Below are 23,067 nucleotides of genomic sequence, written 5' to 3' on the forward strand. Positions count from 1 at the left end.
CTGAGATATGAGACTTTCACAGTGGCGGGCCGCTCAGGGCGGCAGACCCAGGGGATCGCACTCTTCTCTCGGCCTTTTTGTGTTTGTGTGCTGGACTGATGAACGACTTAGATAACGTTAAGCCATTATGGGCTCACTTATTCCCATGAAAAAGAGGGCACATTTTTTCACTGCTGATATCTATTGATTTCTATTCCCTATTTGTAAACGGAAACCGCGAAGGATTCCAGTTGAATACTCAAAAGAGACCCGAATTTAGAGCACCAAAATATTAATTACACCATTATCCGATAATTATGCATCTGTTGCTTTTATATGCGGCTACTTTCCGCTGTTTTGCTGTATGCATTTATATGATATGCACTTATCTGCAGTAGGCAGTGGAAAATAACTTCAGAACTCCAATCAAATAAATTTTGGCTGCACTTGTTTTTGAGGAAAATAAATGTTTGGAGGAGGGGGTCACTTGTTTTTTTCAGACATTACTTAGGCATTATTAATATCTATTGTAATTTTCACTGGCTCAGCGTTAGTACCCGTTCATTGTGAAGCAAGTCCTCATATTTTCAGTTCACTCGCAACTTTATAATGCTGATCGTTGCCTCCGTGCCTTTTGCTCTCAGGAATCTTGTGTGCTAATTCCAGTTCAGACAAGTCCAGAAAGCATGTAAACCAGAAGCTATTGGTGGCTCATGCGCACATAAAGGTTCAAACACATTTGTCAACAAATGACAAAGGAAATCAAAGCGAAATTCCACAAACCCCGCATTTCTATCTCCTAATCGCGTTAATTAAATTTTCGCCGAATTAATTAGACACAACAGCCATATACAGCCTCCTCACAGGAGTGAGCCACCATAGGCATTTTAATGACCCCGTAATTCAATTAACCGCCTCCATCAGTTCCATCATTGATTTGTGGAAGAAGAAGAAGAAGAAGAAGAAGAAGAAGAAGAAGAAGAAGAAGAAGAAGAAGAAGGAAAAAAAAGCTGCTGAAAGTTGAATTCTGCAAAGTCGAGCCGGCCTGTAATTGCTCGAGACACAGAGATCCGAGGGAAGAAGGGGTGGGGGCGCTGGGCTGAGGTGGCCGTGTATAAATAGTGTGCTCTCAAATACACAGTCACAACAGCAGGAGTGATCTCACCTCCTCTCCACCCCTTCTATCTATCGCTGCTGCCAGCCTCCTAAAAGAGCGTATCCGTGAGCTGTACACTGGTATATAGAGACGGTATATGCTGAGAATTCACGGTGGATTTCCCTGAGCAGGAGCACTACTGAGCGACAGAGCTGACCATGGAAGAACTTACGGCATTCGTGTCGAAATCGTTCGATCAGAAAACCAAGGAGAGCAGCAAAGAGAGTATCACGTACAGGGAAGTTTTGGAGAGCGGCTTGACAAGGGCGAGGGAGCTGGGCAGCCCGGAGACAAACCTGCAGGACATTACGGAGAGCAACCACTGCCCGGTGCATCTGTTCAAGGACCACGTCGAGCTGGAGAAGGAGAAACTGAAGGACTTTAATGTTACGAGGGCGACAGAGGGTAAGGTTTTCACTTTAATTGTGAGAAATGCTCCCGCGTGATGTCGGGGAAAATGTCTCAAGTTCGGCTGTCTGGTGTGTCCGGAGCGAAGCATTTTTCTTGTTGTTGTTTTAATTATTATAATTTTACAAAATCTACGCGCATAAAAAAAGAGTTGAATTTACGTAACCGCGTTTAGTCAATGTAGTTCCCCAAAGTTAACGCATTAATCTGTTATTGCAATGATAATTTTACAAAGCAGGAGGCGGGCCCTTCGCCAGACCATCGCTTTAACTGTTTAATGATAGTTTGCAAACGAAAGGAAAGAAAAAATACAGCAAGATTTGTTCTGTAGAATATAATCGTATTAAATGTCTAATGTTTAATAATGATTTTAGCTTTATTTGGACTATATGTCATCATTTTATGCCGGTATTAAACTATCCGGCAACAACCTACTTTAAGTCAGCACTGCAGTGTATTTTCTTTTGCCTTTATTAGTAAATTATGTATTCTTGTACATTCTAGCAGGCGTTGTTTAAAAGCTTAAATATAATGTAATTATGATGCAGTGTATAAACCCATAGCCTGCAGGACTGCCGATTGCCACGCTACCTTAGACTGCACACTCTAGAGTAGCAATAAATCTTTTTATTTTTTCAGTTGCAAAATCGTGTGTAAGCTGAAAACATAAATAGATCTACCTTTTAAAAATCACTTTATTCATTTCCAGTCTGTGAAGTAGCATACAGCAGGAGCACAGGCCTCCTTTCACTCAGCAGTCACAAATGTGCAGTGGGCAGAAAACTATGATTTAGTGGATTTGTTTCTATATTTATCCTGTAAGAAGAGTTTAAAAAAATGGAGTCAGCACTATGGGGCAATAATCAGCCCTATAACTTAAATTAAATCTGTCTTTTTTTAACATAAACTGATCGGATTTTATTTAAGTTAAAATGACTTTCATTTGAGAGAAAAAAAGCAGTTCGGCGTCAGCAAAGTACAAACAGTAAAATGAGACAGAAAAGGCCATTAATTGCAGCAGTTGTCAGCTGTGTTGCTAAAATTAACACTGATAACACTTAATAGCTGCTTATATAGGCTGTTCTATTTTTATTAGGCTATAGTGTACTGTCAGCCACGCAGCGTAATGGTGTGATTAAATAAAAAAATCTGTTGGCTGATGATTTTTATGGATATCCTAAAGGTCTGTTTTATGGAGGTGAGTAATTAGGCCTAAATCTTCTCCGTTTAGCCGGGACTTATTTCTCTGCTCTTTAAATCGCTTATACCCTTATTAGGCTTCCATATTGACTGATTTACTTCCATTACGGCACTGACATTACACGCTGACTTATGGAGGCTGGAAATGCAGCCACGGGCCTCTCTATTGAAGAACTAAGCTGTGTAATGTGTGTGTGTGTGTGTGTGTGTGTGTTGCTGTCAAAGTGCCAGGCCTAAGGGCCCAGTGTTGACTATATGGGGGGGAACCCTTAATGCGCACTTGTGATATGTGTGTTTTGAGCTTGGAATGTGTGCATGTGTGAATTTTAAACGCATCTTCTCCTTTAAAAACCAATAATAATAATTGTTTCCTTCCCCCACCACCCGTGGGCCGTTTAACAGGGATATATGAGTGTAAGGAGAAAAAGGAGGACGTGAAGTCCGAGGATGAAGATGCACAGGGCAAACTGAAGCAGCGGAGGAGTCGCACTAACTTCACCCTGGAGCAGCTCAACGAGCTGGAGCGGCTCTTCGACGAGACGCATTACCCGGACGCCTTCATGAGAGAGGAGCTGAGCCAGAGGCTGGGACTGTCCGAGGCCAGAGTGCAGGTGAGGATTTCCCACATAAGTTACTCACTTTCTTCACTCTCGTGTCTGTGATGCAGAGCGGAAATCGTGCTGTTGCTGCTGCTGTGTGAGGAGCGGCCAAGAAGCTTTGCTGTCTGTCTGTCTGTCTGACGGCTGTAGTGTGAAAATATTTCTGCTGTTGTTAAGCAACACTTGTAAGCTCGCGTGTGTGTGTGGGTGATTTGTTAAGTGGCATCACTGCTTTGTGGGAAATATGTTAGTGATCTAGCCAGCCCTTAATTTGTTCTATAAGGAAACCCCACTGTAATTAACCGAAAATATAAGAAAATATATTTTTAGCTTTTGAGGTGGAAAACCGGACCATGTGGAGCCATCGTGAAATAATTTTGCTATAAAACACGCATATTGCTATAAAAACTTGAAAATATATTATAAAACTGTGCAGTCATTTTGGAGCCTTTAAATAAACCTTTTCTGTTGTGTTTGCTCGCACACTGAGCACGTTTAAAATCCTTTGAAATGACTCGAAATACGCAAGACTGCGTGTGAGCCACGTGAAAAAACGACTTTTAAAAAAAATTTCTGGTTTCTTTTGGAACATAAACAGGTCGCATCGTGTGTCCTGAAACATACAAGTAAATAAATAAATAAAAAACAGAAGAATAAAAAGCTAGGAGCTCATTAGTTTAGTGACAGGTTGACCACTTGACAAATAAATGATCCAGCTTGTTAGTGAAAAAGCTCCACGTCTGAAATATTGCTGTAATATTCCTATGGGGAGGTTTGTAAAGCCCCGTCTAGCTTTCTCTGTGGTGTCCTAATATTCCTACAGGGAGACGGTTTCACTGCGACATTTATAAATGTTAGAAACATGACTGCACAATTGCCGCAGATTTGACTATTTAAAAAAAATATTTATTTAGGAAAATATCAAATGTAGAGGGTTCACCATGCCCTCTTAACAAGGATGACAAATAACTATTTTTTAAAAGTGTGTGTTTAATGAAAGATTCACGTACAGTAGCAGTAAATCAGTTGTAAACCGTCCAGGATGGATAGCCTCAGAGCCAGCTGAACTTGCAGCGGTAGGCCTGTGGAGCCTTGTGCCTCCGATCCGAGCATCCTTGCGGGTAGAAAAAAAGAAGAAAGAAATCCAGCCAGTGATTAAAATGAATGAAGAGCCTGAATGGCTGCTTCAGGGGACGCGCTCTTATGTCAACTCGTATCGCTCCTCATTTTCTTTGTAATATCTGCCATTGGCTTGATGTAGTGTCCCCATAAAAACAGATTAGAAATAATTCAATTCTGGGCCAACTCTGCTGCTGTTCAGCTATATCTAATCGGATGAATAAGCCGCATCATAGAGCTTTATAAGCCACCGACTACCTTTTTTCCTGAGCGGACTTAGTTGACAGCAGTACACTGCGATTATCGCTAATAAAGTGCGTGCATTAAAATTATTTATGGAGGAAATATGACTGATAAAGACCGAGTCTGCGTGTGTGTGTGTTTTATGTTATCAAATAGACACTTGGAACCTACCGATGTTCTCTTTTGGGGGAAAAAAGATGAAGGAAAAAAAAATAAAGCATTTTCAGGCTGTCTTTTGGGGGGGTGCGCACTGGCACATGTTTTCTCCAGATTTAGTGAGAACGAATTGCAGCAGGGCTGTTACAGGCTGTGAACCTGCGCTCCGAGCAGCTGTCAATGAATCTAATTGAAAGTTATGAGAGCTTGGTGAGGAGCAGGCAGTAATTCGGTTAGGACTAATATCTTTGGGTTTCTGGCGCGCTGCTAAATTAAATGTCATTATTCACTGTCTCTAATAAAAAATCAAAAAGGAAATGAGATTAGGGTATTTGTGAAGCGCATCATTGAGTGGCCCTTAATGAAGAAATAACTGTCTGAACCAGTGTAGTTCACTTTGCTTAACATACTGGCACGTAATTGGAATTGATCTCGGGCCCGTCTAATATTAGCCTTGATTTATCTGAGGGATTACTGTGCGTCTATGCAAAATCACCTGGGATTTTCATAAACACCTTTCCTACCATCATTTACCGCTGTAGAGCTAATAACTCACGGCGTAAACAATCGCAAACAATAACGACAATGTGCAGTGTTTAGCTTCAGGCCTACACCACGATGATGATGACAATAATAATAATAATGATAATAATAATAATAATAACAATAATAATAATTATGTACTCTACGTGGACAGGATTTATAGACATTGATAATGCATTGACAGGAAAATCTCACTGCTGTGGTTTTATTGTAAAAACTATATTTGGATGATATTTTGTGAAGCTGAGAGCGAGACATTTGTTTTCCTCGTAATTTTCGCCTCGTTGTTATCTCCTGCTCTCTCGCCTCGGTCCCTAATGGACGCTTTATCGACTTCCCCTGTTATTGCAGTCCCATCGACACGATGTTGCACGTCGCTCCCCCGCAGCTTAAAAACGGCGTCACGGCACCCCGAGTCGTCAGCAACATCATCAGTCGGCGCCCTTTGTGGTCCGCCACCGGTCGCTAATTTTCGCATCTGTAAACGATAATCATCGCGGGGGTCGAAGGGGAGGGGAGATAATGTTATTCAACGAGGCAAATTAAGTTGATGGTGATTAACAATAGGCCCGCAGCCTGCAGCTTCAAAGGCAGTCAGCAAATTGGAAGGTAGTTAATGACATTTATTTATTTATTTGAAGGATCACAGTATCCTTGTAAAATTGCTACACTTTTTCTTACAACCCTACTAGAACTTTGTTTAAGTTACAGTGACTTTAAGTGGCTGTAGCTTAGGAGATAGAGGAGGTCATCGGAAGATTGGTGGTTCGATCCCCATTTGCCAAATATCCTTGGGCAAGATACTAACCCCATGTTGCTCTGTGTGCATGTTAGACAGAGCAAAGAAAAAAGTGCTTGTATGAATGAAGCAGTTGTGTAAAGCGCTTTGAGTAGAAAAGCGCTATATAAGAACCAGTCCATTTAGCTCAGTTTTAAAAGTATGTTTTTTAATCTATAAATTAGTTTAGTCTCATTTACAGTCTAATATTTTTTTCCTCTTTGAAAATTATTACAATTCGTATTTATTTGTGAACACACTTGACTTAGGTTTTATTTGCTTGCGTGTGTTGGATTTCCCCTGTTTTTATTTGCCTGGTTCCAAAAAAATAAATAAATTTGTCCATTTATGACAATCTAATTTCACTATTTAAATATGACAACAAATAGGATAGAAACTGTTTGCATCTATTCTAATCAGTTCTTTTCTCTTTCGATTGCAGGTTTGGTTTCAGAACAGGAGAGCAAAGTGTCGAAAACAAGAAAACCAGATGCACAAAGGTGAATGCAATTTGCTCCCTTTATTTTGGCCTCTTAATATTATTATTAGTGAATTTATTACTGATTACATTTTGACACAGTTTCACCATTTTTATGACTGCATGTGAAAAAAAAAGTTGTGACCTCCTCATCTCACATAACAACAACTGTCTGGCTGTCTGACAGACATCTTTCCCTTCTCTCCAGGTGTTATTCTGGGCAGCGGCAGTCCCCTTGACGCATGCAGAGTAGCACCCTATGTCAATATGGGCGCCCTCCGGATGCCCTTCCAACAGGTAGGCCATGTTTTCATATTTGCGGTAATTGACAAAGCTTGAAAAATCTAAAAATAATCCAGAAACCAAAATAATCTTAAATGTAAAAAAGGAAAATAAATAATCCAGTGGTGACAAGTAATGCGTCATCTCTAAAAAACCCCATCAAATAAATGTAAAAGTTGAGACTGGACTGTTTTGCGCTTGGATATGCGGTGGAATTGGTGTCAGAGTGGGCCTTCTATATTTGTGCTTCCACATGCATGTATATAAGCCATGTGCAGCTATTAGACTGAAGTGATGAAAGAGTGCATACGTGGAGAGGGGAGTGAAAGGGTGGGGGTGTTAAGACCTCAGTGCACCTTTCACCTTCTGGCTGTGGGGAGAAGGTTGGACCGTACAGGGAGAGGAAAGGTGGGCAGACATTTGATCTGCTGCTGTCTGCTTCTACGTCCCGGTTGCTGTGTTGTCTGCTTGACCCTGGCTAAAAGCAACGGCCTAATTAAGCCAACAGTGCGGCGGGCGTGAGCACATAAAAGAGATGATGAAAGCGGGGAATGAAGTGGGCTCTGATGGATATTGGCGTTGAGCTGCACTGGCAGGGGTGGAGGATTGAGGCCTGCATACTGAGAGAGAGGCACGTTGCACGAGGTTGAAACAGGCACTAGGCATGCATGGACTCAGATATTACAACGCTGCATATGCATGGGAAATGAGGAGATGGCTAGCGGCTGGTGGATGGGTAAGGTCGTGACCTCTTGTCAACAAAAAAGTAAAGACTTGTGTCTTTTAAAGCAATGCAAAGTTTGTGTGTGTGCCGGGCTGAAAGCACACAATCACTCTGAACCCACGTCACCTGTTCCATTTTCAGAGACAGATTAATTTCTGCCATAACCCACAAAATCAAGTTTCATAACTGTGATTTGTTTTTCCAGTGGTCCTTCTGCATTGTGTAACCAATCGCGTTCGCACTATACAATTGGAAATTATCAGTCACGGCTGCAGTTTGTTCCCCGATTCTTTCGGTGAACGCGATACGTGGAAAAATTTGTTGTTTTGCAGAAGGTTTTGTTCGGATGCCGCTGCAGCGCTTAGCAACTACAAACTCGCGGGTACAAATTAATTTTCCCTTTCGTTTAACAACTTCGATTTAAATCTCCCTTTTTGCATTTTTATACTAAAATACAACTAAAAATAATATTTAGTCAAGTTAAAACTTTGACTTTCTATCGTGCTATTTTGGTTGGAGAAGAAAGCTAGAAATACTTGAGTTTTCCCACTTCTTCCTGTGGTGTTTGAAACACATGAGACACGGCAACAGGCTCAGCTCTCTCCCTCTGAAGTAAGCGGATGCTTAATTTTCACCTACTTCTTATAAAATAATTGCCAAGAATGTGAAAACTGATATCCTATGCTCCTTATGGTTTCTTTTTCTTTTTTTTCTCCCCTTGACTCAGGAATATGTCTGGATAAATATTTATAACTCCAAATATGTGAATATCTTTTCAGTGCAAAATAGTTTATTTATGCAATTGAATACATAATCAGGATAACAAGACTGCGTATTTCCAAGGGTATACCATAGTCCTCAGTCTGAATTAAACAAATCTGTTCTGGGTCCTAGAAAGACTTTGATTCTAGGCGATTAAATTGGATGTGGTGTCTGAGAGCAATGTATGATTCATTAACATTTAGAATAGCTGACATGAAGAAAGGGCTAAAGCGCAGAGTGCAGCCCTTAACTATTTTCATAGAAAACACACTGTAAGCAACAGCTTTGAGGGGGTAACATTTGAGGGGGAATTTAATAGTGTCAGACTGTGAAACCTAAATCCTCTCTGCACACACACACACACACACACACACACACACACACACACACACACACTTGTCCTGAGGGGCTCATTCTGACTTTACGTTTTCACTGTTCGGCAGGTCCAAGCACAGCTCCAGTTGGAAGGGGTCACCCACTCCGCCCACTCCCACCCTCACCTGCACCCTCACCTGGCCGCTCACGCGCCCTACCTGATGTTCCCGCCCCCTCCTTTCGGACTACCAATCGCATCTCTGGCCGACTCGGCCTCGGCGGCGGCGGCGGTGGCAGCAGCCGCCAAAAGCAACAGCAAGAACTCGAGCATCGCCGACCTGCGACTCAAGGCAAGAAAACACACCGAGGCTCTGGGACTCTGACCCCACCGGGCTGCCCCTCCGCTCGCCTGATGCCCATAATCGCCTCTCACACAAGACTGAGCCTGTGAAAGGGCCGTGACACTCACAGCTAAAACTAAAATAAACAAAAACACTGAGTGAGAATGAAAGAGAGGAACACATAACAGAGAGGGGGAGAGAGAGAGTGGGTGTGAGAGAGAAAGGGGGAGAACAGTGGAGGAAGAAAATAAAAAAAGAAAAGAAAAGGAGGAGGGGAGCGAGAAAATTGTCACAAAACCAGCTGCCAAAACAAACCACTTGTAGAGAACGGTAATTAAATACCAATGAAATCACCTTTTACTTTTCGCCCAACAGGCAGGACTTCTGCGGGGCCAGTGGCTCAGTCCACTCCAGGCACAGATCACATCCCAAGGACCGTACAAACACATGTGGATGTCTGTCTGAGGGCCAGGCCCGGGGCCCGTCAGACCAGAAGATGTTAGAACAAAGCAAACTGGCAGGCAGCAGCAGGGCCAAAAGCAGAGCCTCGCTGACGCTGGCTGACGCCATGTTGACAATGCAAAGGGTTAAACTTGTGTGTGTGTGGGGGGGGGAAACAGACCCAAACATCACCCCACCGAGGTATTGGAACGGCTCTCACCTTCACCCGCCTCCCCAATCCCCCCTCCCTCCCCTCGTGCCCCGCTCCTCACTAGAGAAACGAAAGAAGAAAACATTTAAAGAACAAAAAAAGGCCATATTTGTCTCCAACCACTGTGTTCCCTGCTGCTGCCAAGTGCATGAGCTCTAATGGAGGACCGTTACTGGGACTGGTTTCCATCCGCACCTGACATTAACACTCGACAGCTGTTTTAAACACTGCCATCCAACATGCTCCCCCCGACACCTTCAAAGTCAAAGGCCTCCATTAGAGCCTGATACCCTTCTTCTGATGGACTTATGCTCTAACAAAAGCAACAAATCCGTTTTTTTTTCTCCCTCTTTTTGTTGTTGTTAGTCGCAGACTGGAGAGACGTTGCTCTGTGTTGTCGGGCATGTGCTGGCGAGACTTTTGGTTTGCATTTCTCCCTCAAAGTGTGCTCTATCTCTCTCGCTCTGTCTTTATTATTTTCTTTCCTTTCTGTTTGTTGTGTTGTATTTTTGGGTAAAGAAGTGAAGATCGCCTTTGCACTTCAGGTCTCACACGTGGGTGTTTACAAATGGCACTACAAGCAGATACTACTTTATTAATTAAAGCGGGGAGCTGGGTTTGATATCGTCACGCGATCAGCAAAAAGAACAATTATCTTAGATAAAGGGTATAAATGGGATTTTCCTTTTTCCTCTTTTCTTCTTTTGTAATTCTGAAAAAATATGAAGAAAGCATCAGTCAAACTGAAATGCAATGGTGTGCAGTTTAAGTGCAATACTGTAAATAGCAAAAAAAGAAAAAAAGAAGTAAAAACAGCTAGCAGTTAGTCCTCAATGATAAAGAGACCCAATGACTTTATTTTACTTTTATTTTTTTCATGCACTGTTGGAGTGTTCAGTTTATTTGCCAAACCCACCAGTTTTTCTACAGCAGTGTATATTTTGTTTAGTTCGAGAAAACCCCCTTAAAGACCAGGTGCCATATCCCTACATAACCTCCTATGTATTCAGACAATTTTCTATACATCAGGCACAGCTTTTATGAGGAAAGACATGAGCACATTTTTGGATTCAGCAGAAATTAAGGTAGATGAAAATAAGCTCTCTTAAGTACTCCACCAACGGTCGAAGAAATCCTTTTTGCTTTTTGCATTTTTAGGAAAAAGTGTTTTATCAGCAAATCAGCACCCTAACCCAAACCGAGCAGTTGTTTATGATACGATTAGTTTAATTTTGCATGTTGTATGTGATTTTTTTTGTCTTTTTCATCCTTAATTTCCAAATAAATTCAACGTGTATGTTACAAATTGTTCCAGAAAAAACATTGGGATGAAATATCGTTTATTTTGACAACCTTTTAAACACTGCTGTCAGACCCGTGCTAAATATATGGATCCGCTTCAGGTCCGCGTGACCTCGATCAGTCTCCAAACAACATTTTCTGTCTTACCAGACCTCCATTTAGAAATGTTTATTAATGTCTCCATTTTAAATTAAGCATATGGGTGTTTTATTTATTATTTTGTCTGAAAGTTTATGAAAGATTAAATAGTTGAACTACAAGTGTACATTTTTACATGGCTTTGCATTTATTTTTGTATGTTTTTATTAAGTGTTTCATTTTGAATTGGGGGGTGGCGTGGGGGGTGTGGCTGTAGTAAGTTGTTTGCCTAAAAAAAAAAAAAAAAAAAAAATGTAGCGTGTCCGAGTTTACAAACATTTCAGGGACGGTTGAATTTAACAATCCATGGAATTTGTTGTACCCATTAAAATGATTACCATTTCATATGCAAGCATGCCTAAACATGAATCATCGTACAGTTTGTTTTTTTACCCTTTTGAGTCACAAAATATGAATGTACATCTTGTACAAGTAAACTATCAATAAAGTTATAAATATTTGTACACGACTTTAAAAAAAATACTGTTCAAACTTGTTAAACTGCACGAAAAGCCTGGGGTTTTGCACATGAACTAATCCTCCTGGGGAGTGTAAGTGTAATTTTCCTTATACCCTCGACAAACGAACAGCACTGCAGTCCTCAGAAATTACTTGGATACACAGTGGTAACCACGTTTCCAAGATAATAACAGCAGCCCACGACTAATCCCCTCTCCCAGTGTTCGGGGTATTTGCGTCATGCTCTCTTCGTGCCTCACATCATGTTGCGGCTGATCCTCAACAGCAGTCTCAATCTGCGGATCAATATTAATATCGGTCTACAGTTGACATTCACGCAGACTCCGTGTTAGCCGGTCCAGCTCTTCACATCCAATCTGTGCCACACACCAGCAGAGAAAATTGAGCTGCTATAAAATCCAGATGCAGCCCTTTTTTTTTTTTCTGGAGCCTCTTGCGCGGCACATCTCTCTCGCAGTGTTTGTCAAAATGACACGGATAAGATTGGTATGGAAAGTGGGGGGCAGTACAGTCGTCAAATAGAAGCAAGATGGCTGTAACTGGAGTGGGAAGCCTGCAAGCGTGGAGGGAAAATAGCAGGCGAGCAAAGAGATGCGAGGGTTACTGTACATCTGACAAGTGATGTCCTCTGACCCGTGTGCTCAGAGAAGAGCTTTGGTTTGTGAGGATCGAGAATTTCTGCACGTTCGTCAGCATTTCAAGTCAGTCCCTCCACTTGTCTTACCCACACATACTACATTTTGCACTTTAAAATGGTCAGCGGCTTGTTTTTTCTCAGTGTATTAGCTTCCTCAGGGAGCCTAATTCCAGATGTGTGTATACAAAGTAATTATACCATGTGCTATAGTGGCTTATTGTTTGAACCCCATACAGGAATTATCCCAAATGGCGTCCTGTTGAATGCGGTACCCCCTAGAAGGTCGCCGCGCGTTTAATTTGTACCTCTTTGCTCATACATCAAGATTGAGTGATATGGTCGCAGACTGATGGCTCCATATTTACCCAGTGACCCCTCTGGCTGAGGCTAGGTCTGGAAATAACAGCATCCTTTTATGTGTACTAATAATTAGCAAGGCACACACAGCCATCCATCAACCACCAATGAGCCATGGCTGCTTTGTCAACATGTTCAAGCACATAAAGCTATTTATGTTGGCCACAAGTAACAAATACACAATAATATCTTAATAGAGGAGAGAGAGAGAGAGTGTGTGTGTGTGTGTGTGTGTGTGTGTGTGGGAGGGGGGTATTTAGTGGGCTCCTGTGCTTGATATTAAATGTACATCTGGTTTTATTGCTAATGAACGTTTCCTTGGTTCTTACAGGCTGCAGAATGAGGGCTCGCTCCTTATTGTCCCGACGTTTCGTTTTAATCCTCTGTTGAAATGTACTTGGATTCCCTATAGTGATCTCAAATTCTGCTATAAACGAGTGCTTCGTCAAGTAACTGTTGTGATTTCCAAAAAGTACAGATCATCAAAAAAATTTTTCTCCCCCATACGTTCCTTTCGTCGTCCACTTCTCGTCACGTCTGGTTCGGGAAGAATGAGCTTCGCAGCTTGTCCCAGAAGTCTGAGGCTCAGTGCTACGCTGCGCTAGCCCATCAGAGGTCAAGTGCTCAGGGGTCACGTGAAAATAGTTTTTTTTTTTTAATCACATTCTCATAATACTCTTTGAAATGCCACACACAACTATGATCAGACGGAATGTGGGCTGTCGTAGCCTCAACATAAAGCTGCGCGGGGCACCGGTAATGGTGTGAAATGACAGAGCTTATGGGCCTGAGAAGACAGTATATATTTAGCTCAAAGACATGAAGTTAGAGCTTTTGTCATGCTATATCACAATAACTTGAGGGGCTACTTGCAACAACTCTGAAAATAACAGGCTTGTTTGGTTTAGTTTGGAGGTTTTTTTTCTTGTGTGTGTGAACCAACTTTGTGGTTCTTAAATCCTGAGTAAATCCTGTTCCTGCAGTTTCAGCTGTAACTTGAAGTGAAGCCACCCAGAGAAACCTCAGCTGAAAACAATCGAGCTGAAGTGCTGAAGTCACTACGGTCGGCCAGGGATCAAAGGGCGCCTTTCATCCCAGTTTGTTTGGGCTAGACTTTGCTTTGCTTTGTTGGCTAATGCTCATAAATGTATCTGGAGTCATCAGCGGTGCGAAACTATATTAAAACCAACATTTTAAGTCTGGGTCAACACTTGGTCTTTCTTTTTTTTCTTTTTAAGTGAAAGTGGAAACTGTCAAGAATATAAATTCTGGGTGGAAAAAAAAGAGGCATTAAGTTCAAATTCTGTTCAGCTGTTTATGTTATGTTCATTAGCCGTTTACTTTCACTTCAAGCATTTGGCTTTTGTCGTTGCAATCCAAGCAAGTTATCTAATAAAAACACATTATTTTCTGTTCTATTGCAGCGTCAATTAGAGGTGATTACGAAACTTATCCGCGCCATCTACAAACACTTTTTCCTAAAACTTTGCATGAAAACAAAAAATAAGCTAGAATTAGAATAATTAGAATTTGGGATTATTCGAAGATTAATCCCAAATTGTTCACATTCTTTAGCTGCCTTTTATTAATACCCGTCATACTCTATTACTGTCAGTGTAGTCACTTACAAATACACGCAGACACCAGGATCTCTATAGAGTGGCTGCGTTTAGATGGTTTGGTTTGGGATTTAATCGTCTGGTCGGTTGTAGCTAGATAAGAGAGACTTTCATGATGTTTAGCTCCATCCAGTGGGCTTCAAGTATTTTTGACCACATGTTCTCTCCTGGTTTCACTCTCTTGCTGCCAGGAGGATCCACTTACAAGTTTGAAACAATATTAGATTAAAGACAAAGTCCAGGGGCATCCAAAACAAAGTTTATTCTCAGTTTAATCACAATCAAACATGCACACATGGATAATATAATAGTTTGTTTAAGGATTTTTTTTTTCCAGCCACAGTATCAAAGGTCAGCAATATTAAGTTTGAAAAAGACATAAGAAAATGGCCTTTTAACAACAGCCACATTAGAATCAATTCAATTTGACTGCTTCATTTTTAGAGTCTTGTTATTTTGCATGTTAGGTTATGATGGTAAGCTGGGATGCATTAGTAACACTTTTTTCACGGTGACAAGTCAAAATATCTGAGCAATGTATCTGTTTTCTAACAAGACTCATAATTTATTTGATAATTGATTCTTCTTGTGGCGATGTTAAATGAAAGACACAGATGTGGATGTTTAGGTAATGGGATCTGCTGCTTTATATTTGGACCAAACCACAAACTTTGGGACCAACAGGAAATGCCAAAAACTGTAGTTTTACTAATGGCCACTAGAGGCTTGAGCAACGCTGAGTCATCGATTGCAAGCTTAAAATCTCAAAATTTGCAACATAAATAAACGGGTTTACAGCCTGGTCTCTTTAACTAATTCTACTGGTTGAGGGGGTTAACTTTAAATCATATTAATGCAAAAAATTATGCCTAATTAACAGCATGGCTGTTCTGAGTGACAGCAATAGATGTCTAGCGATCATAGCTAGCTGCCTGCTAGGTGTTATCACAATTAATCTTAGCCACTGAATTGGACTTCAATACTGTGTTTTTGAGTTTGTTGCTGCAATAAAATGTTGTAAATAGGATTCATGCTATGCTCAGAGTGATTTTATAGTACTAATTAGGAGATAACCTATCTGTGTGTGATGCTCTCATACGACTTATGGATCTTGCTAAGTGAGCTAACTAGCATTAGCTAGCCACATGCCCTACGGTTCTGGCTTCAAAAGAGTAGTCCACAAACAATGGGTGACATCATGGCGGCTACATCCATCTCTTATGTACAGTCTATGATTATAACACTTCTGTTTCATTAGCAGGGAAATTATGAGGAAGAAGTAAAGTGTTTTGTGATGATACTTCTCCCAGCCTTTGTGTTTAACATGCTAATCAAAATCTTTTTTGTACATTAACTTTTTATGTCTTTCTCTAAAGAGAAAAGTGTACTTTGGGCTTCTCCCAGTTTAGTTATGTTTCCCGAAAGAAAGATTATGCGTATTTATGTTAATAATACAAAGCTAAGCTAATTTCATGTGCCTGGTTGCAGTTTAACATAACTGTACTGTGTGAGCATATTTTGAATGTGATGACATAAGACATTGTGTTCTTGGTTCTTGTTGTTCACATTCTTCGCACTCTTTGAACTGCCCACAGCCACTGAGAACATATCAATTCTATTATCAAGTGGCTTTTTTTCCCCTTCAAAATAAAATAGATTTTTTAAAGAAATAAAATCCCTAATGAATGATGCACCATTGTTTTCCTTTTCTTTTTTAAAAAAATGGTAGAAATAAGCATTCATCTGCAGTTTAAAAACCATAATTCAGTCTGAAATATCCTCCACTGAAGTGCTGAGAAACAAACACTTCAATAGCTGTTTTTCAAAAATATGTTTCTTAAAATGTCAAATCCCTTTGCTGGAGTCTCTTTCAAAGCTGTTTTTAATTACACAGCTTCAAACTACTATTTAGACAACAAATTCACTCTGAGAAAATAATCATTGCATATTAATGTGATCAATAATCTCAACCAAACGGCAGTTTTATTTCCAGCCGGGCTGCCTGTTTATCTGAGCTCCACTTCCTACCGCGCAGAGAATTTAGTCAATACTGTTCACTTTTTGTTCACAAACAGTTTAGGTTATGTTCATATTTGCAAAAAAGAATGAAATAAATATTTTTTAACTGGAAAGCAAATAAGCTGAAAAATCGAAACAGATGTGGTAAACATAGCAAAACAGACCAACAGATCATCAGATTAAATTCCAAACGTGTTAGCTTTAGTGAGTTCTGATCTCCTGGAGGTCTCACATTCACATTTCTCTTCTCAGTGCAAGATGCAGGGTTAAGAAACAAGTTTGTCACAGTTTAAATCTTATACTAAACGTTAAAGTAAATATGTCCTGTGTAGGCTTTCTCATGAAAAGACGATTTCATTAATGTTGCACCAAACCTTGAAATCTATATTAATTAGCCTGGCAAAGACTCCAATTCAGCTTATCAGACAGCCTTGGAAAATGTGAAGAAATTTTTTTTGTTTTGTTTTGTTTGTTTTTTTAAAGAAAGTTTAAACTTTACACTCTATAAAGTATTTTATTATTACAGGACAGTCTGGACAATGAACTACCTGGACCTTTCCTGTATTTTTACACATTTGTTCCTGGTCTGCCCCACTTAAGATCAAAGTGGACCGTATGTGTAATAAAATGATCTTGACACTCCTGATCTATATGATAATGCAGACGTGCATGCTTTGCACTAATCTTAACTATCGCCGAGAAAAGGACACCTGAAACAGCTCTCTGTTTCAAGATCATTCAGAAACGTTTGGTTTTGACGTGGCCCAGAAAACATCAGCCTGACAGACAACTGGCTCCAGTCCTTTTTCTAAAGACAGACAAAGAAATGAGTCCTGGTGATAAGATTACAAGTACAGAGATTTAAATACAATTTGATGGTTACCCAACTTAATTGTATTATGTTAACTGGTGACACATGATTAAATTAAGTGTATTTTAATTAAGTTAACAAATCAGATCAGCAGATTTAAGTTACACACAGAGCACATGAATAAAAATAGCAAGTTAAGGGAACAGGTTATAATTTCAAGTTGATATTAGCTCGACTACAGCTCCGATGCCATTTTTATAGTGAGGATAAAGTTCTCCTTTTTTTTCTTTGTCCTGTGCTTTTTTTTACAGTCACTAATTAATTTGTCCTGTTTGTGTCAATAGCTGGAATACCCACTATATGTACATTAATACTTGAAACATTTGCTGTGTTTGCTCACCCTTGTTAAACAAATCTTGTGCTTGCCTGGTGAGAGACAGACAAAACAGCTGTGCCCTTTGACGTTTTAGTAGTGGTCACGTACTAAGTAACAGAATCTGAATACAAGCAGTGAGCTGGACACCTCAGAGACACATTAGACACAGGTGTCAACAGCAATACACAATTTTATAACCAGTATGAACTGAGTTGTTGGTTGTGATCTGTTTGTCAGGACACTGTCACATGTTCACATACAACAGTTCAACACTTTATTTGCATTTGCAAAAAACTAATTTTAGGTTGATGCTACTTATTAAAGTATCATTTGGTGTGTTCTTTTAGACTTGTCTGATAATTTCAAATATATAAATTAAAGTTATATAAATTAATGTAAGTTTTGACTTAGGCATCTCTTCCATAATCAAAGTGTCAATGATATACAAAAACATTCTGATCATTACAAGGTTAAAACAAAGACAAACAGACAACTACACACTCTCGCTTCCACACCGGCGGTCAATTTTGAATCACTGCCTAACCCAAGAAGCATGGTTTCCAACTGTGGGAGGGACGCCCATGCATTCAAAAAAAAGAATCTGCACTGCAGCAGGTATAATGCATTAATGCATTATACTCTCTTAACTGATGTCAGTCAGAATAGATAAAAGCCAAACCTGTGCAGTTAGCTGTCCTCTGCAGGGTGGTGGGAAAGAGATTTTAGGAGCAGCCCTACAGATTTGTGGCCATCATGTAAACAGTGAATGTTAATGAAAAAGCAAACAGCCTACCTCTGCAAGTTACGCTGGAAAGCAAGTTTGAACAGTTGCGATCGCCCCTTTCCCCCTTCAAACAAGGAGCACTGCAGGGGAAAATAATTATCTGTTATTTCCAGTCTTTGGATTACATGCATTTAGATGCCAATGAAAACAACTTCCAGTTTTGGAGTTTTGCTAAATAAATGGAAAGAAATGCAAATAGACAGAGCAAAAAGCTTATTTATTTCATTGTGATCAAAACTATCTGATGGGAAACTATAGCAGGCAAATTTGTGCCAAATTTTGGCTTCTCAAACTAAAAATAAATAAATAAATAAAATGCTCATGGTGATTTTGTTTGTCAGCACTAACGTAGAAGTGCAAACAGAAGTGCTCTAAAATAGAAAATGAAATTTACCTCTTATTTCCATGATTAAAGAAACATTTGTCACTAATGTTTTAAAACTGGTGTAAATCCACAAAGTGTGGATGAACAGATTAGGCCCCCATCACTGGTCCAAGGTAAAAAGATAAAGTAACCTAACACCTGGTCTCTGTGCTCAGTAAGAAAAACTCACTTTGATTTCATGTGTGCATATATCTATGTGTTTATGTATGTCCTAGACATATGCATGTACTTGAATCTGTTTGTCAATCGAATTTAATTTGCAGTGATGGCGTTTTATTCTTTTTTAAAGAGAAATAACGTTTTTATATAAGGCGAATTTCATTCAATTACACTTTTTTGTTTTGCAATTATTTGTAATTTGTATTAACTGACTGCATTTACAAGTAGACAATGTAAATTTACAAAAGCCAGTCCCACTTCTTACACTTTTCTAACATATTAATTTTTTTTAAACTATATGATGTGTTCACTGGAAATATAATAATCTAATGTTAAGTCTTATACAAACATTTTTCTAATACACACAGATATTGTAGTCTATCAGACTAAATCTTTAACATGCATTAATTAAACTGTTCACCACATCTTTTCCCAAATAAGAAAAGATTCTCCTCCACTTTTGAAGTTTTCATACTAAAATTTGATTCGCTGACACGATAGCTTGTGCTTATTCCCCACATTTGTGCTTAAAAACTTCCCTGCTCAGTAGGAATTCATCATGACCAGCAACAAAATGAGGGCGAATCATGCAGCTGGTACAATAAGCCAACACAATGTGTAACAAATTAATCAGACTTGGCCCAGGGCATGCTTTGGAAAAATGATCTCATTTGACCAGACGGGTCGTGGCTCCTCTCTAATGATATCAGCGTACAGCACCGCGACTCCTCATCTTTGTTGTGGTCATTAAGAAAATAAAAACAGCAGCCTGACTGTCAGATTCTAAACAAGTGTGAACATGGCTGAATTCAGAGTGTAAGATCGCTTCAGTGAGCAACCAATTCATATATTTAATGATTATGAATTATGCATATTTTCCCTCAATGGAAAACAGATGGACAGCAAAATGCACTTCAGTGAAATAAGACAGCCCCCAGTTTCCTACAGATCAACATGCACTGCAACGTTTGTTTGCAAAAACCGACGAGGTTATGATATATGATTTGTTTATATACAGTGCACGATGGAATAATAATAATTAAAAATCAATAAACACATTTTTGAATCCATCAGTTCAAGGTATAACACACTTCGTGTATATCACACACTGCTACCATGGCATTTTGACCTCTTAGATAAATCAGAGCCTTAACCTTGGGCTTTGGTCGTATCCTCAGCATACTACTGAATGCACTGCATGTGGCAAAATGAGATAAATCTGAATTTAAATCACACAAAATACATTCAAGACAACTAAACAATTCCCATGACAATGATCTGGGGTTATCTACAAACATGTAAAGTAACAGTATGTCATACACACAAAACTGACCTCTCACCTTGCAAGGATTTGTACTGGTGAAGAGCAGTGCCCTTAGGGGGGCCTCGAGACTTCCAGCACATGCTCTCTGCACAATGTGGAACTTATAGCTTCCCCTTAAGGTGTAGAATTGGAAAATATTTCATACAATAAAGGCAAATGGGTCTATAAATTGCCTGAGGGGAAGCTAGCTTTCCTGATTGCTTCTCATCTCACAGTTTCCCAAATGTTTTATACTCTTCTGACTGGTAATCAATAGCTACACATGCAGCCTCTCAGCCAGCACTGGTCTTTTATAGTATGCCTAAGGAGTAGTTGTCAGTCATTGGCAACCTTATAAATAGATTGAGGCTGCATGTGGACAGATGGATGCTTTCCCTGTCAGCTGTGTAATGCCACAGTCCAAATATTTTTATTTGATTTTTTTTTTTTACAAGAGAGGATTTAACCTAAAGACTGTTTTTAAAAATGATACCATCTAATTAATTTAAGTGACTGTAGTAAAAAAAATATTAAGTTCAAATTCAGTTCAATGTGTGCTTTTTATCAATTTTCCACATGTTGATTGGTTAAATGATCTTTGAACAACATATTGTCCACGTGATAACCTTTGGGGCTCAAAGACCAAGAGCAAGTCAGTCCTGATAGCCTCCCATGTTATAATGTCTGACTTTACAGGAGAAATGACCATGTTTACAGCCTGCTACATCAAACAGTTTTGGTGTCCCTACCTCTTCTAACCCTTCTTGTCAACTCTACATGAATGATTTTTTAATTTCTCACCAGTTTAAATTATATTGATGCATTATTATTAGGGATTAGTTGAGTCAATAAGCTGGATGCCTCGATTATGTTGGCTGTTGTGTTTTTTCTTGCTGCCACTAGTTGAAATTAATTGCAAAGAGATTCATCATCCTGCACATGAAACTCTCTTTACAGTTGCTTCAGTTGCTACATGTATCTGATTGCATGGAAGTTGCTGACTTGTCTGCAAACACTAGGTAATGACTTTTTGCAACGACTGTTGCAAAATTCTGAAGAGGGCGAAGGAAACTGGAAAGTCACCAACACATTTTAAAAATTGCACCTTTTGAAACATGCTGACTTCAGATCATTGCAACTCAGCAATTTGAAGGTGAATGGTCATTGTTTCCAGGTTTCACTATAGCTCAGAGGATTAATGGCAAGTGTTTGCAGATGAGTTGGCAGCTTCCATGGGCGACAGTGGATATCTGCTAAAAATCAGATCATTCTTAAAGAGGTTTTTCTTGTTGAGCACTGTCTTTGTGACCAATTTACCGCATTAACATCTGGCAACCTCCAGCAATAACTTGCCAACCAGTCTCTAGGCCCATGTATCAGAGACAATATCAAACTCTCTGTTTAACCTTTACACATGCACTTTTAGCAAAAGGGGCAATTTTTTTTATTACAAAGATTTTGGTTTGCTTTGTTTGTCTCAGACTGCTGAAGCCTCGTATAACTTGATGCATGCTCAATGGTACCTTTTGGGTGTTTTTGCACCAAGCTTTTGGGACTACACATGTGCCCTCAGTAGAAACAGAAGGATGGGTGCACAAGCATTATTGTCTCTGTTCATAGCTAATCTACAAATAATTTATGAATTATTTATCAAATTTACAGAAATCTGCAAACTTTTACAATAAGTGCTGCCACATTTGCTAACAAAATAATTATTAGGCCATGCTTGTCAGCTTTGCAAAAGCTCTATTGTGTGTTGGATTGTACAGAGATTTGTAAGGACATCCTTGATTTCAGTCACTGCGGTGATGATTATCCACCCGTGAAAGAGACATCAGTAAATCCAGCAAGGCTGCTGTTTGCTTTGAAGTAAACAGAGTACCTAATTACCCTTATTTACAGGACGCTTCGGAATAAAGCATTATATTATCTTGCTGTGACAGATTTACTTGCCTAATAAATGTGATCATTAGGATTTTCACTCCTCCAGCTATGCCGTGTGGATATTACTGCTTTGCTGACAATCAGATACACGCAAAAATACATCTTTGAAGTAAAGGGCAGAGAACCCCATCGTGAGTTATTATGGATGTGCTGGTGGAATTTATAGAGTGTTATTGACGCCTGCAAACCCACAGGGATGCCACAGACACACATACAGATTAATGCACTAACAAAAAAAGCAACAAATAAATAAATAAATAAAGCCCCAAAACAAATGTACTGTATAATCACCCTCAGAAAGCATTTTTTTCCCCTGGCTGAGCCTGATGGCTGCTTTTGTGTGAACAGCAAATAAGTGTGGCAGGTAGATAATGTGGCACACAGTGATGAAACACAACTGGTCCTGTTAAGTTACTGTACTGCCTGTCCCTACAGGCATGCTTTTGCTATATTGATGAGCAAATGAACAGAGTTTGATTTGACTAGAGAGGATTCCATGAATTCAATTTTGATTTAAATAGCACAGCCCACGCCAGATGACTTTCAGTGGGAAGCAGGAAATTGGCTTGGGCTAAATTGAGTTGTGCTTGTTATGATGAACGCTCAGCAGCATATCAATTTGGAATGAATTTATCATCACACAGAGTGCTTATTACAGAAACTCTGAGGTAATGCATAACCCCTCTGCAGGAACAAACACCTTTATAATCTGTTTATTCAGTCAAACATGCGTTTGTCCGCAATCCTCCGATGAATCGTTTGGCTGAACCTGTGCAGTTTGGATGCTAAACTTGATGAACTTTTCCTCTTTCTGCTGTTATTCGGAGACCCAATTAGACGCACATATCCCACACAACGCTGTGGTTGGAGGCCAAAGTGCGTCTGTTTGTCCAAAGGGAAGAGACGTGGGAGAAACACATAGTGGTTTTACCCGCCAACACGCTGCATTCGGCACGGCGCATATCAATACAAGCAGTAACTAATAACACTGGCTGCAGGTATGTCTCTGAACATCAGA

The 23,067-nt window shown here is 39.8% G+C and overlaps 1 protein-coding gene and 1 long non-coding RNA gene across 4 annotated transcripts in view; one reads left to right on the plus strand and one right to left on the minus strand.

The window, feature by feature from the left end:
- Nucleotides 1-699: 699 nt before the first annotated feature.
- Nucleotides 700-11,649, plus strand: shox (shox homeobox). Of its 2 annotated transcripts, XM_076874863.1 has the most exons (6): nt 703-1,540; nt 3,146-3,354; nt 6,624-6,681; nt 6,847-6,956; nt 8,871-9,092; nt 9,459-11,649. In XM_076874863.1, the coding sequence occupies exons 1-6, from the start codon at nt 1,294-1,296 to the stop codon at nt 9,546-9,548; spliced, it is 936 nt and encodes a 311-aa protein (XP_076730978.1). In that variant the 5' UTR covers nt 703-1,293; the 3' UTR covers nt 9,549-11,649. The 2 variants fall into 2 exon arrangements, with proteins under 2 accessions (XP_076730979.1, XP_076730978.1); XM_076874864.1 differs by having other exon boundaries at nt 700-1,540; nt 6,868-6,956; nt 8,871-11,649.
- The window catches only part of LOC143412937 (uncharacterized), a 74,140-nt gene continuing 55,399 nt past the window's right edge, over nt 4,327-23,067 (minus strand). Inside the window, exons 4-5 of one of the 2 annotated variants that reach the window (XR_013093450.1) lie at nt 18,268-18,338; nt 4,331-4,456 (exon numbers count right to left, since the gene is read on the minus strand). This is a non-coding gene — a long non-coding RNA (uncharacterized LOC143412937). Of the gene's footprint in view, nt 4,457-18,267; nt 18,339-23,067 lie in introns of both variants that reach the window. The other variant, XR_013093449.1, reaches the window with a different exon arrangement.

Source organism: Maylandia zebra, linkage group LG16 (assembly GCF_041146795.1).
Source record: "Maylandia zebra isolate NMK-2024a linkage group LG16, Mzebra_GT3a, whole genome shotgun sequence".
NCBI classification, from domain to species: Eukaryota; Metazoa; Chordata; class Actinopteri; order Cichliformes; family Cichlidae; genus Maylandia; species Maylandia zebra.